Here is a 15,438-nt window from a genome sequence, read left to right as displayed (position 1 = left end):
GAACTCAGTGATCCGCCTGCCTCTGCCTCCCGAGTGCTGGGATTAAAGGGGTGTGCCACCACCGCCCGGCTGACTTTTTACTTTTGTAGGGGCAAAGTCTCATATCTCAGAGTGGGTCTTTTCCCTTCCTCTTTCTTTCTTCTTTTTTATTTTTATTTTTATTTTTTATTTATTATATATACAGTGTTGTGCCTGCATATACACCTGCAGGCCAGAAGAGGGCATCATATCACATTACAGATGGTTGTGAGCCACCATGTGGTTGCTGGGAATTGAATTTAGGACCTTTGGAAGAACAGCCAAAGCTCTTAACCTCTGAGCCATCTCTCCAGCCCCTCCCTTCCTCTTTCTTGCCACTCTGCAGATCTCCCTGGTTGGTGGTGGATACACACACTGCCCTACCTCCTATGCGTCTCTCCTAGCTAAGCCAGCCCTGCAGGTAAGGCTGGAGAGGACTGAACCCAGATCCACCCTGAAGCCTTACATCCCAAACTCAGACCTGAGTTTCTGGTCAGGCCAGGTAGTCAAGCTTGAGTTCTCATAGCTCCAACATGAGTCAAGATCCAAGCCTGGGAAAAAATGGATCTATCTCACCCTCGAGGTGCCCCAGAGGGCACAGGCTCCTCTCAGCACACTAGGTTATTTGGCACACAATTTACTGCTCTGTGTTTGTCTTTTTTGAGACAGGGGGATCTCCAGTTTGGGGTTTTCCTATCACAGCCTCCCAAGTGCCCAGATGACAGGCGGCTCCTTTCTTTCTTCTTTTATTTATTTATGTTTTTTTTTTTTTTTTTTCTTTCGAGACAAGGTTTCTCTGTGTCACCCTGGCTGTCCTGGAGTCACTCTGTAGACCAGGCTGGCCTGGAACTCACAGAGGTCTGCCTACTTCTGCCTCCTGAGTACTATGATTAAAGGTGTGTGACACCATGGCCTGGCAAGCTTTCTTTTTCTTTCTTTCTTTCCTTCTTTCCTTTTCGGAGACTGGGTTTCTCTGTGTAGCCTTAGCTGTCCTGGACTGGCTTTGTAGACCAGGCTGGCCTTGAACTCACAGTGATCCACCAGTCTCTGGCTCCCAAGTGCTGGGATGAAAGGCATGCGCCATCATGCCTGGCATCTTTCTTTCTTTCTTTCTTTCTTTCTTTTTTTTTTTTTTGGTTTTTCGAGACAGGGTCTCTCTGTGTGGCCTTGGCTGTCCTGGACTCACTTTGTAGACCAGGCTGGCCTCGAACTCACAGCAATCTGCCTGCCTCTGCCTCCCGAGTGCTGGGATTAAAGGCGTGTGCCACCACGCCCGGCTTGCTTTCTTTCTTTTTTGTTTTTCATTTTGTTTGTTTGTTTTGAGACAGGGTTTCTCTGTGTAACAGCCCTAACTGTCACCACCTGGTTCTTTCTTTTCCTTTCTTTCTTTCTTTTCTTTTCTTTCTTTTTTATTATTTATTTATTTATTTATTTTTGAGACAGGGTTTCTCTGTGTAGCCTTGGTTGTCCTGTACTCGCTTTGTAGACCAGGCTGGCCTGGAATTCATCTGTCTCTGTCTCCTGAGTGCTGGGATTACAGGTGTGCGACATCATGCCCAGCACAAGGCACAGGCTTTCTTTTTTGAAAGATTTATTTATTTATTTATACAGTATTCTGCCTGTATGTGAGCCAGTGGGCCAGAAGAGGGCACCAGATCTCATTATAGATGGTCACGAGCCACCATGTGGTTGATGAGAATTGAATTCAGGACCTCTGAAAGAGCAGCCAGCGCTCTTAAGCTCTGAGCCATCGCTCCAGCTGCTGGCTGTAAGCTTTCTAACATGGATGCTGAGAACCATACGTAGGTCCTCTGAAAGAGCAAGTGCTTATAACCATCGAACCATTATTTCAGTCTGTTGTTCTCGTGTCAGTGCCCTGTGGATTCTATCACCCTTTCTCCCCAGTGTATATGCATGTGCTAGGATGGACCCATGGCCTCACACATGCTAGGCAATGGTTGACCACTAAGCCTTGTCCCAACCCTCACTGGGGGTTCAAGCAGGGCCTGTGTGGTTGAGTCAGCCCCTTGCCCTATCTTAGAATAGTGGTTATCACCTCTGGCTTTAATCAAGCAAATATCATCCGCAACTTCACCCCTACTATGACAACCAAAAATGTCCCCAGAGACTAGAGTGGAGTGGTACACAGTGTTCTACCCACCCACCAGATGTCAACCAACAAAGACATACTATGTTTTCCATGCATCATGGGAAGAGATTGCCAAGACAGAATTTATTTATTTATTTTTTTGGACAGAGTTTTTTTTTTCTTTAAAGATTTATTTATTATTATGTATACAGTGTTCTGCCTGCATGCACACCCGCAGGCCAGAAGAGGCAATCACATCACATGACAGATGGTTGTAAACCACCATGTGGTTGCTGGGAATTGAACTCAGGACCTCTGGAAGAGCAGGTGGTGCTCTTAACCTCTGAGCCATCTCTCCAGCCCCCTATTTATTTATTTATTAATTTACTGAATGAAAATGAGGACACGACCGCTTCTAGGTATGACTGAGGAGAAGGTTTTATTGTGGATATGAGGGACGGTACAGTCAGAGGCAAGTAGACACACCCAAAGAGGGGAGGTCCATGAGAGGAGAGAGAGCTGGAGGGAGGGAGAAAGGAGAGAAGAAGAAAGAGAGAGGAGAGGAGGCAAACTGACCAAGAGAAGGGCCTAGGGCCAGGAGGCCAAGATCAAGCCAAGAGCCAAGAGAGCATGTGGCCAAAAGACTGGTTCTTCTAAGAGCAAAGAGCTTGGGGAAGGAAAGTTCAGCCCCTGGGCTGGAAAGGACGAGGGTAGGGAGTGGGATGAAAAGTGCAGGGAGGAGCCACAGTGTCCAGTGAGTCTTGTCCTGGGTTTCCTCTGGGGACTGACATTTATTTTTATTTTATTTATTTATTTATTTATTTTGAGACAGGGTTTCTCTGTGTAGCCTTGGCTGGCCTAGACTCACTTTGTAGCCCAGGCTGATCTTGAACTCACAGAGATGCACCTGCCCCTGTCTCTTGAGTGCTGGCATTACAGGTGTTTGTCACTGCACCCCATCTCTCTAGTCCAGGCCTAGGTTGGTCTCAAATTTGTTAGGATTTGTTAGGATGACTTTGAGTTTCTAATCCTCCTGTCTTCAGCACCCGAAAGCTGGGGTCACAGGAGTACTGGCCAGCTCCTTGTTTATTTGGTGCCGAGAACTGAAGCCAAGCTCATGGGGGGCTTTGGCAATCGCACCACCACGGGAGCTGCATTCTCAGCCTGACTGGCTTTTCTGCTCTTACCCTCTCACACTCCGACTCTGCTCCTTACCAAGCCCTCTCTTCTCTTTCTTTTTCAAGCACCCCAGGCTCAGCTCTGTTCTCTTCCTGAGCTAGCACCCTGGCTACTCAACCCAGGCTGCCCATGACCTCGGGACCTCTCTGCTCAGCCTCTGCTGTGGCTGGGTTGTCTGGGTGGGCACCGGACCTTCGGTGAGTCCTCATGCCGGCCTGCTGCCCTCTGCTGCTGTACAGTAGTGATGAGTTCAGGGAACAAGTGTGCCCAGTCCCCACTCCTGTTGCTCCTGTTGAGTCTGGCAGCACCCAGGGCTTTAACAATGGGCTGAGCTCCACTCCAGGTTAGCCAGACTTTGAAACGCATTGTTTTATCCACATACACTTGTTTTGTGATGACCACAAAAATCCACGATTCTTTTTTTTTTTTTTTTTCCGACGCAGGGTTTCTTTGTGTAGCCTTGACTGTCCTGGCCCAGGCTGGCTGCGAGCTCACAGCGATCTGCCTGCCTCTGCCTCCCAAGTGCTGGGATTAAAGGTGTGAGCCACCACCGCCCTGCCTGCTTGTTTTTGAGACACTTTGTAATCCAGGCTAGCCTTCATCTTTCTGGAAGCCTCCTGTCTCTGTCCTTCTAGTGCTGGGATTACAGACTGTGTGTCATCCCTCCATGTCCCCCTCCCCTTTTACATTAATTAATTATTTAATGTGTATGCTGTTTTGTCTGCACGTATGTCTCGGTACCTTGTGGGAGGCTAGTGCCCAAGAAGGCTAAAAGAGTGTGTCAGATCCCCTAGCACTGGATTTTACAGACCTCTGTGAGTGCTGGGAACTGAACCCAGGTCCTCTGCAAGAGCAGCTCATGATTTTATAATCATGTCTTTAAAAAAAACTATTTATTTATTCTGTCTATCTCTGTGGACACATCTGGAGGGCAGAGGGCAAGAGTCAGTTTCACCATTTATTATGAGGTCCGGGGGCTTGTACCCAGGCCACTGGGCTTGGTAGCAAACTACTATTTTTGCATCTCACCCAGCCCATTTCCTCTAACTCTGAGACAGTTTCGGGCAGCGAACGTGGCTGGCTTTGGACTCGGGACGCCTCTGGCTTGTCATCCCTGCATGCAGCCTAGGACAGAGTTTGTTTCCCCAGTGTGTTGGTGGGCACTCAGGCTGGTTCCACCCCCGCAGACAAGCTTTGTTTGGGCTGAAGGGAGCTTTGCAACAGGATCTCTCATGTATCCCTGGCTATCCTCACACTGGTTATCCTCCTGCCTCAGCTTCCCAAGTGCTAGGATTACAGACATGACGCATTATAGAAGACCACCAGTAAGGTTTTATTGGGGGGTTTGTTTGTTTGTTGAGACAGAGTCTCACTATGTAGCTCTGGCTGACCTGGAATTTGATTTGTAAACCAGGTTGGCCGTGAACCTAAAGAGATCTGTCTGCCACTGCCTCTTTTTCTTTTTTCTTTTTCTTTTTTTTAAAGATTTATTTATTCATTATGTATACAGTATTCTGCCTGCAAGCCAGAAGAGGGCATCAGATCTCATGTGGTTGCTGGGAATTGAACTCATGACCTTTGGAAGAGTAGTCAGTGCTCTTAACCTCTAAGCCATCTCTCCAGCCCCTGCCACTGCCTCTTAAGTACTAAGATTAAAGGCATGATGGGCCATCACAGCCAGGCCTGCTTTAATTTTAATTTTAATTTTTTTTGTTTTTTGTTTTTCAAGACAGGGTTTCTCTCTGTAGCCTTAGCAGGCTGGCCTCCAACTCACAGATATCCTCCTGCCTCTGCCTCCTGAGTGCTGAGATTAAAGGTGTGCGCCACCATGCCCAGCTAACATTTTTTTGTTTTTGTTTTTTTGAGACAAGGTTTCTTTGTGTAGCCTTGGCTGTCCTGGACTTGCTTTGTAGACCAGGCTGGCCTCGAACTCACAGCGATCCGCCTGCCTCTGCCTCCCAAGTGCTGGGATTAAAGGCGTGCGCCACCACACCCGGCTGATTTTTTAATTTTTATTTTATGTGCAGTAGTGGTTTTGTCTGCATGCATGTCTGTGTAACAGCGCCAGATCACCAGGATCTGCAGTTACAGACAGTTTTGAGCTGCCGTGTGGGTGCTGGAAATTGAATCCAGATCTTCTGGAAGAACGGCTTGGACTCTTTTTTTTTGTTTTACAGCTTGTACTCTTAACCACTGAGCCATCTTTCCAGCCCTGGCCAGCTTTTTTCTATTTGTTTGTTTGTTTGTTTGGGACAGGGTGTCATGTAGCCCAGGCTGTCCTCAATCTTGCTGTATAGCCAAGAATGACCTTGAATACTTCATTCTTCTTCCTTCCCAAGTACTGGGTTATAAGAGTGCTCCTGGGCTGGAGAGATGGTTCAGATGGTCATGGTGGCGCACGCCTTTAGTCCCAGCACTCGGGAGGCAGAGGCAGGCAGATCGCTGTGAGTTCGAGGCCAGCCTGGTCTACAAAGCGAGTCCAGGACAGCCAAGGCTACACAGAGAGACCCTTTCTCCAAAAACCAAAAACCAAACAAAACCAAACAAAAAAGCACTTCCAGAGGTCCTGAGTTCAGTTCCCAGCAACCACATGGTGGCTCACAAACATCTAAATTGAGATCTGACATGTAGGCACACATGCAGGCACAACACTGTGTACACGATAAATAATCTTTTTTTTTTTTTTTTTTTTTTGAGACAAGGTTTCTCTCTGTGTAGCTTTGGCTGTCCTAGACTCACTGTGTAGACCAGACTGGCCTCGAACTCACAGCGATCCGCCTGCCTCTGCCTCCCGAGTGCTGGGATTAAAGGTGTGAGCCACCACGCCCGGCTAATAAATAATCTTTAAAAAATTGTGCCACTACATCTAACCATAATGAGCTTTTTGTCATGGTTTAAATCATACATCACAGCTAGGTCTAGTGGTGTCTGTGATCCTAGCCACTTAGGAAGTGGCAAGGGGACTGACAGTTTCAGGCCAGTCTGGGCAACTCAGGGGCGTAGGTCAGAGGTGGTGCATTTGCTTACTGTGCAGGAGGCTCTCGGTTCAACCCTCAGGGCTAAATCCAAGCCTGAACAACAAAAATGCGTCACATAAAACTGGTCATTTTGGGAGTGGGCAAGGTGGTTCAGTAAAGGTGCCTACCAAGCTGAACGTCCTACTCGGTAGGACCCAATGGCACGAGCTGCCTTCCCCTTTAACATGCCCGCTGTAGCGTGGGCACATGTGCAAAGAGTCCAGCGGCTTAATCATTGCTAAGCTGGTTCAATGACATTAGGCGTGGTCTCGTGCAATCTGTGCACTGTCCTCATGAATCGTCACCTTTCCAGTTTGTCGTCTTCACGCCTCCAGGAATCCCTGCTGTCTTTCTGTCTCTGTGTTTAGATCAGTGAGTGCTCACAAACAGACATCTCAGCATGCCCGCTCTCCCGAGCCTTCCGCGGCACCCACTGGCATTGGGCTAGAACAGGAGGAATAGTAGAAAAATCTCAGACAAGTGGGCAAAGGAAGTGAGCTCGGGAGGCAGGAGGCAGACTCCGGCGGTGTGGTCTGGTACAGACAGGACAGAGCAGGAGCCACGGTGACCCAGGGTCATACAAACCTCCATTCCGGACAGACATTCAAAACCCAGGGGAGGCCACACTACAGTTGGTTCCCTGCTTGAAGCTGGCAGCCGAAACCTGGAGATGCTGGAGTGGAGTCCTCACAGAGCAGTGACTTGCTGGACCAGGCTTCTCTGGACTACCTCAGCTGCAGGCACGGACATGCAATTTGGAGGGCCCAGTGTGACAAGGTGGTTCTGTCTGCTCCCTTCATCTTCCTGCTGCAGAGCTGAGCCTATGTCTGCCTGGGAAGTCCAATGCATCTGTAGCAATTGCATGCCTGTTCAGGCCACTGTGCCAGCACTGCTGTGCCAGCGAGAGGGGTACTGCCACACCCTTTCAGAGCTCACATTTACAGGCCGAGCAGCTGCCTAAGTCTTCCAGGAAGGATGAAAAGCCAAAGACATGTTCAGGCAAAGTGGCCACTGGCTTTCTTCCTCTGCTTCTGAGAGAAGGTAGCTTCAGATCGGCCCTGCAGCGATGGACCACACTTATATGCATTCTGCTTTTTGTTTTTTGTTTGTGGGTGTGTGTGTGTTTTTTTGTTTTGTTTTGTTTTGTTTTGTTTTGGTTTGGTTTGGTTTTTCGAGACAGGGTTTCTCTGTGTAGCCTTGGCCGTCCTGAACTCACTTTGTAGATCAGGATGGCCTCGAACTCACAGAGATCCACCTGCCTCTGCCTCCCTAGTGCTGGGATTAAAGGCGTGCACCACCACGCCCGGCTCCCTTTTTGTTGTTTTAAGACCAGGGTTTCTCTGTGTAGACTTGGTTGCCCAGGAATTCGCTCTGTACACCAGGCTGGCTTCAATCTCACAGAGATCTGCTTGCCTCTGACTCCCAAGAGCGAGGATTAAAGGAGTGCGCCCTCCCCTCCCCTCCCCCTGGCTTACTTTGATTTTTAAAATTTCATTTGACCCTGGGCAGTGGTGGCACATGTCTTTAATCCCAGCTCTCGGGAGGCAGAGACAAATGGATCTCCCTGAGTTCGAGGCCAGCCTGGTCTACAGAGCAAGTTCCTGAACAGCCAGGGCTACACAGCACATCTTACTATGTAGGAAGATCCTGGCTCAAAAACCACCAGAACAAAATGCATTTGTTTTGTGTGTGTGTGTGTGTGTGTGTGTGTGTGTGTGTAGCATGCTACTTTGCAAGTGTGGAGGTCAGAGGACAACTCGTGGGACTCAGTTCTCTCCAGGGATTAAACTCAGGTTATTAGGCTCGGTGCCACGCACTGCTACCCCCTGAGCCATCTTGAGAAGGGATCTTGCTGTGTTGCCCAGGCTCTTCTTGAACTTCTGAGTTTAAAAGATTTCCCTGCTGCAGCCTTCTAAGCAGCCGAGATCATGAACATGTTCCAGCCCAGGGTCCTCTAGAGACCAGAAGGGGGCATCCCATCCGCAGGGGTGGGGGGTGGGGCTGGATTGACAGAAGCCTGTGAACTGCCACGTGGGTGCTGGAAATGGGATCCAGGTCCTCTCGGACAGCAGTGATCTAACTATTGAGCCACCTCAGCAGCCCCCCCCCCGCAGCCCCCCACGCACGCTGGCTGCTTTCATGGCAGATGTCTTAATCAGAACACAGAGCTCACATATTTTATATATCATAAAAAGGAGAAAAAAAACCCACATGATGTGTGTCTAGTTCTATTATTTCCATTTTACTAAAGAGAAATAGGAGCACAGAGAACTTAAATCACACGCGCTAAAGGTTACAAAGTCAGTGAAGTTTTGAAAATACGATGTCAAGGCTGGGTGGTAGTGACAATCACTCAGTCTAATGACTGCTTTGAAAACCGAAGTGTGTGCCTGGCCAGTGGTGGCACACACCTGGAATCCCAACACCCGGGAGGCAGAGGCAGGTGGATCTCTGTGAGCTTGAGGCCAGCCTGGTCTACAAAAACGAATCCAGGACAGTCAAGGCTACACGGAGAAACCCTGTCACGAAAAACCAAAAACCAACCAACTAAACAAAAAAACAAAAGGTGGCTAACAATGAGAGAAGACCTGTGTGGCCTTCACACAATTCATATGCGCGCACCCTTGTACGAATGCATATGCACACACACACCATACACCCCCAGACACACACAACCCAAAGCTGCCCCATCAGGCCAGAGAAATGATCTTTGTCTCAAGGTGAAAGAGGGGTACCTGGCCTTTGTGTGAACAAAGGTTCCAATCTCTTAACCTTACTTCCGTTTTACAGACACAAGCTATATCCACAGAGGATTTCCCAAACAGGCAAAGTGGGAGGTTAAGGCCAGGGAGACTGAGGCACTGGGCAGGGGGCTCTTATCATCTGAAGTGCGTGGCCAGCTGTTGGAAGGCTGCTGTGGGTACCGGTACGTAGGCAGAATGCCGGGTGAGGGAATCATTTCTGTGTAAGAACCCTGGTGGGGACGGAAGGCTGGGGGAGGGAGGGAGGCTGAAAAGGTGGCTCAGAAGTTAAGAGCATATACTGCGCTTTCAAAGGAACTGAGCTCAGTTCCCAGCAGCCGGGTTGGAGGACTCACACCTGCCTGTAACTCTGGCTTCAGGTATCCAATCTCTGGCCTCAGAAGGCACTTTCACACATGCCCAAGCCCACATATATATAAATAACAATAAATCTTTAAAAACAAAACAAAACAAAAAATCAAAAAACCCCAAAAACTCTGGGCTGGAGAGATGGTTCAGAGGTTAAGAGTACCGGTTGTTTCTTCCAGAGGTCCTGAGTTCAATTCCCAGCAACCACACGATGGCTCACAACCATCTAGAATGAGATATGGTGCCCTCTTCTGGAGTGCAGGCAGAACTGTATGCATAATAAATGAATCTTAAAAAAATAAAAAAGTCCTGGTCCCACTCTTTGCTCTGATGGGACCCATAATCCTTCCAGGGCTGTTCAGATCTTTGACCCCCCTCCCATCCCCTTAGAGTTTCTCCATGGCTGTGGCAGGTTGAGGAACTCCCCAGGCAGAGGTGGGTGGTACCAAAGGCTGGGCACAGCCAGGAGAGTCTCTGGCCAGGAGAGCCTCTGCCCTGCCTCTCAAGAAGTCACAGCTGCCCTTAACTGGGAGCCAGCCCTGGGCTGTGTTCCTGGTGCCTGTGGGCTCAGCGATGACCCTCGTGCTGTTTCTCTGGGAGCTAACAAACTGCCTCTCCTCTTCCATCCATTTTCCAAGAGTAACTTGCATGGCATTTTGGTCAAGGGGCAAAGACCACTCCAGTTCAGAAGCCCTTGGATTCAAGTTTTTTCGTTTTTATTTTATTTTTTTTTTGTTCTTTTTAATGTCATGCAATATTTCACAGTCCCAAGCCCACGTTTTTCAAACAAGATAGGAAAAAAAGAAAAAAAAAAGTTTTTAAAAAGATAAAGGAAAAAAGAAGCAAGGGAATCGGTGGTTGTTGTTATTTTTTCTCTTTTTTCTTTTGTTATTTCAAGCAGGACCAAATGTCAGAAAAAAAAAGTTTTTCTCAACCTTTTTTTTTTTTTTTTGTCCTTTTAAAAACTGTAAGTGTTTATTTTTCTTGTAGTTGATCTCTGCAGGCAGTAATACGTTTGGCGTGGCCCGCAAGCACTCCCGTGGGTCTGAGAAGTGTGGGGCGTGCAGCCGTCCCTCCGGCTCGCAGCCACCTCGGTTTCGTTCACCGGGAAAACGAAAGATTCAATTGAGATGATAAAACTCATCAATAGAAGCTATTTTTTGTTTTCCTCCCCGGTTTTCATTTTTAAAAACGTTATTGTTTATCATTCGCGGGGCGCCCGCACTTTGCGGGCGCTGCGGGGTGGGGGGGCGGGGCGGCTTAGCACCAGTCGTCCTCGCTCTCGCTGTACGCGTCGTGCGCGCCCCTGCGGGCTGTGCGCGGCCGCGGCGCGCCGTGCCCCGCGTAGTAGCCATTGGGCAACCTGCGGCCGTGGCGCGGTGACGCGCAGCCCGCGGCGCGCGGAGTCCTGGGCGAGCGCGGCGCGGGCTCGTGCGCGCCCCCTGGCTGCTCGCGGGGGCCGTCGGGCTCGGTGTAGTCGGCGCCGCGCGGCCGCGGGCCCTCAGGCGCATGCGCAGGCCAGCGCGGCGCACGGCGGCAACCCCTCGGCGAGCCGCCAGGGGGCGCTGCAGGACCCGCCATCCTGCGCGCCGCTGGCCTGCGCGGAGCGGGCGAGTAGGACACAAGCGGCCGCGGGGTGCAGGGGGTCTGGGGGAGCTGGCGGCGGCCGCGCCGGGGCGTGCTGGTGCCGGACGTAGAGGGGGCTGGGCTTCCACTGACGGAACTACTGCCCTACACGAAAATCGAAACAAAGGAAATCAAAAGCAAAGATACCACGGACCAACCAGGAGCACACGGGGACACACAGACGGGAGGGCGGGCGGGCGGGCGGCGGGACGGAGAGGCGGGGAGGGGGGCGGGCAAACCAACACAACAGTGAGGAGAGAAACGAGAAACGAGCTTCGTAAGTTTCCGAAGTCACTCACAGGCGTCCGCAGGACACGAGTCGCAGGGAAGCCGTCCAAGGGGGAAAGCAAGAGCACCGGGCTACCGCGCCCCACCCCGGGTGCCTCCCAGGCCCACCCCCGCCCCTTCTCACCTCCTGCAGCCCCGCCCCTGCCCATCCAGTCCGGGGTCAGTCTGGGCCTGCCACACGCACCTGTCTGTGTGTCGCGTGCTCCCGACCCTCGCTGGGCGAGCGGGACCAGCGCTGCTCCCGGGCCCGCGCCCGGCCTGTGTCCGGCCGCTCCTGTGCGTAGCGCTCCCGGTCCGGGGCCGGGGGATGATGATGATGGTGGTGGTGGTGGTGGTGCGGCCGATGCTTCCGGTCCTTCGGCCGGCCCCGGTCCTGGTCCCGATCTTTGGAGGGCAGGTCACCCGATTGGGTAGTCATACTCAGATCTGTCCCCAGGCCTAAGTGGAAGGCAATGGTGAGGAAAGAAGAAGAGGTCCCAGAGGGAAGGGAGAAGTCTGGGGAGGCAGGACCTGGAGGGTCCCCAGGCTCTATGCAGCAACCCCCCCCCCCCCCCCCCCCCCCCCGCTTCCTTCCTTATTCATCTACTCTCCCTCAGCCCTCGCATCTTCCCGCTGTGGCACTCATCTGACAGGTGTGACCTTCCACCTCATGGGTTCTAGGAACCATACTCAGGTCTTCGGACTTGGCAGCAAATGCCTTTACAGGCTGAGCCATCTTGCTGGGCCCATCCGCTTTCTTAGCATTGAATATGACCTTGCGCATGTTAGCTGGTACCTACCATCCAGATACACCTGGCCCAGCCTCTTCTCTTCCTTTTACGTTTCCCTCAACTCTGTTTGTATGTGTGTGCACCTACATGTGGAGGGCATAAGTTAACCCTAGGAGCGCTCCTCAGGAGCGGCTCACCTTACTTTTGTTTTAGTGGGGGAGGGGGGCTGTTTCTGTCATGGTTCAGTGGCCAAGACTGTCGGCTGCTCTTGCCGAGGAGCTAAGTTCAGTTTCCTGCACCCATGTCTGGCAGCTCACAACTGCTCTAGGTCCAGGAGATCCAACACCCTCTTCTGGCCTCTGGGGGCAACTGCATTCATGAACACACACACACACACACACACACACACACACACACACACACACACACACGAATTAGAAAAATAATATGCAGCCTGGCATTGTGGCACACCCCTTCAGTCCCAGCCCTCAAGAGGCAGAGGCAGATCTCTGTGTTCAAGGACAGCCTGGTCTACAGAGTGAGCCAGGGCAACACAGAGAAACTGTGCAGAAGCTCTCATGGGGAAAACAGGCTGGGCGTGGTGGCGCACACCTTTAATCCCAGCACTTGGGAGGCAGAGGAAGGCAGACCACTGTGAGTTTGAGGCCAGCTTGGTCTACAAAGTCAGTCCAGGACAGCCAGAACTGCAAGAGAAACCCTGTCTTGAAAAACCAAAACAGGGCTAGAGAGATGGCTCAGAGGTTAAGAGCACTGTCTGTTCTTCTGAAGATCCCGAGTTCAATTCCTAGCCACCACATGGTGGCTTACAACCACCTGTAATGAGATCTGGTGCCTTCAAAAGCCGGGAGGTGGTGGCACACACCTTTAATCCCAGCACTTGGGAGGCATAGGCAGGTGGATCACTGGGAGTTCGAGGCCAGCCCGGTCTACAAAGTGAGTCCAGGACAGCCAAGACTACACAGAGTCTTGGAAAACCAAAACAACAACAACAACAACAACAACAACAACAACAAAAAAGAAAGAAAGAAAGAAAAAAGAGAGATCTGGTGCCTTCTTGTTTTGCGCAGGCCATATGTTGTGGGCAGAATACTGTATAAATAACAAATAAACCTTTAAAGAAAAACCAAACCAAAACAACAACAACAAGAAAAACCAAAACAAACAACAACAAACAACAAAATACCTAGCAACAACCATGCAAGGCATACCTTTAATCCTAGCATTCCAGAGGTAGAAGCAGGAGGATTTCTGTGAGTTCAAGGCCAACTGTGACCTTGAACATAGTGAGATTCTGTCTCAAACTAAATAAATATGTCTTATTTATTTCTCTAGGTGTATGTGATGTGTGTACAAGTGTGTGATCGTGGGTGCAAGTGTCACAAAGTGCACGTGGAGGTTGGGACAATATTGGGTGGTGGCCCTCATCTTCTGTTTGAGACAGGGTCTTGTTACTTGCCGTATATGCCATGCTAGCCGGCCCAAGAGCTTCTAGGGACTCTGCTGTCTCATCTCCCATCTCACCATAGGAAGGCTGGGATTACAGACATCCACTACCCTGTCTTTAAGTGGTTCTTTTGCTTGTTTGGTTGGTTGGAGACAGGGCTTCTCTGTGTAGTCTTGACTGTCCTGGACTCACTTTGTAGACCAGGCTGGCCTCGAACTCACAGCGGTCCGCCTGCCTCTGCCTCCCGAGTGCTGGGGTTAAAGGCGTGCGCCACCACCACACCTGGCTTTTAAGTGGTTCTTTACAAATACAGTGTCTCTCACTAGCCTGGGCCTCAGGGAGTGGCTTAAGCTGGTCAGCCTGTGGGCAGCAGGGACCCAGTTGTTTCTGCCTCCCCAGACCTGGCTTTGTACATGCTGCTGTGATCCTGAGTCAGGTCTTGTGCACCAACCAACTGCTTCCCCCCATGTGCATCGGTGTTTTACCTACATGCATGCCTTTGTGAAGGTGTCGGATCCCCTGGAACTGGAGTTACAGACAGGTGTGAACTGCCATGTGGTTGCTGGGGATTGAACCTGGGTCCACTGGAAGAGCAGTCAGTGGCCTTAACCACTGAGCCATCTCTCCAGTGCTCGCTCTTTCTGTTTTTTGAGACAGGGTTTCTCTGTGTGCCTCCAGCTCTCCTGGAACTCGCTCTGTAGACCAGGTTGGCCTCAAACTCAGAGATTCCTCCTACCTCTACCTCCTGAGTGCCAGGATTAAAGACGTGCCATATTATGTACCTTGGCTGGCCTCCAACTCCAGATCCTAACCTTCTCTCTCCCAGCTTCCCCCATGCTGGTATCAGCCTCCTCCTCCCTGGGTTTTTGCGTTTTTATTTGTTTGTTTGTTTTTGCTTTTTTCAGGTCCTCTTTCCTGAGTCCTGTTTTGGCCTACCTGTGTCCACATCAGTGTAGCGGCCCAGAGAGCGCTCAGAGGTGCGGTGGCCACGGTCCCGGCGGCGTTGGTGGTACCGTTGGTTTTCCTCTGGTGGTACCCTCTCCAGTGAATAGTCATCCAGTCGCCGGGCTTTGGGTCCCAGCACAGAGGCTGAGCGCTTCATGGGGCTGGTATCAGAGATGGTCTGGGAGAGGGGCACAGGTGTGGGCAGAGTTAATGGCTGGCATGGGTGTGGCCTGCGCCTTCCAGCCCCGCAGCCGATGCTTGGCTGATTGGTGACAGAATCAGGGTGTGTGAGCATCCAGGGACTGTGTCCAGGGGTGCAGTGGTGGGGCGGGGGTTTGAGTGTCTGGCTTGCTGGCAGCAAGGGTAGAGCCCTAAGGATACTTAAGTCTCACTGACAGGACTGGGGTTTGGTTCTTGGGGTATGTGCTGGACTCTGGCCAGAAGGCCCTGCTAACCCCTTGCCCTGCTTTCCAGGAGCCCCTGGTGTTCAGGCTGGCTGGTTGACAGGAAGCATGTTCCACTTGCACAGTGCAAGCCTGGGAGCCCTGCTTCTCCTTGGCCCAACTCTCCTGACCCAGACCCTCAGCCCGACCCCCACCTCTGGTTCTTATCGCCCAGGCCCCGCTTGGGCTGCCCTGGCAAATGGAGATAGAGGAGATCATTCTGAGTCTGCATTTACTGTCCCACAATCCTTGGTCTTGCTCAGCCATGGATAGACTTCAGTTCTCTGTAGCAGAAGACAGGGCCAACTGGACCAGGCCTGGTCCAACTCTGATGTGCAGGACCCAGCCCAAGGCAGGAGCTAATGGGACCTGAGGCAGTAGGCCAGTGATCACTGGTGGAGTTGGAGAAACAGACCCCCAAGAAAGGGGCAGGGTGGGCAGGTCGGCCTCTTGGAGGCTCTGAAGACGAAGTGGGGTGCAGTGTGGCCCCGTGCACACACAGGACACAACACACAAGGAAAGGGCTCCATGGGGGAGGGGTGGGGTCT

At 51.3% G+C, this 15,438-nt stretch overlaps 1 protein-coding gene across 1 annotated transcript in view; it reads right to left on the bottom strand.

The window, feature by feature from the left end:
• Positions 1 to 10,673: 10,673 nt before the first annotated feature.
• LOC127209651 (voltage-dependent P/Q-type calcium channel subunit alpha-1A) overlaps positions 10,674 to 15,438 on the bottom strand; it is a 142,966-nt gene continuing 138,201 nt past the window's right edge. Inside the window, exons 42-44 of the mRNA XM_051169332.1 lie at positions 14,439 to 14,625; positions 11,512 to 11,765; positions 10,674 to 11,144 (exon numbers count right to left, since the gene is read on the bottom strand). Of these exons, the coding sequence (XP_051025289.1) occupies positions 10,674 to 11,144; positions 11,512 to 11,765; positions 14,439 to 14,625 (912 nt within the window). The remainder of the gene's footprint in view (positions 11,145 to 11,511; positions 11,766 to 14,438; positions 14,626 to 15,438) is intronic.

This window comes from Acomys russatus, chromosome 26 (genome assembly GCF_903995435.1).
Source record: "Acomys russatus chromosome 26, mAcoRus1.1, whole genome shotgun sequence".
Classification (NCBI taxonomy): Eukaryota; Metazoa; Chordata; class Mammalia; order Rodentia; family Muridae; genus Acomys; species Acomys russatus.
This window is presented reverse-complemented; position numbering and strand designations above follow the sequence as displayed.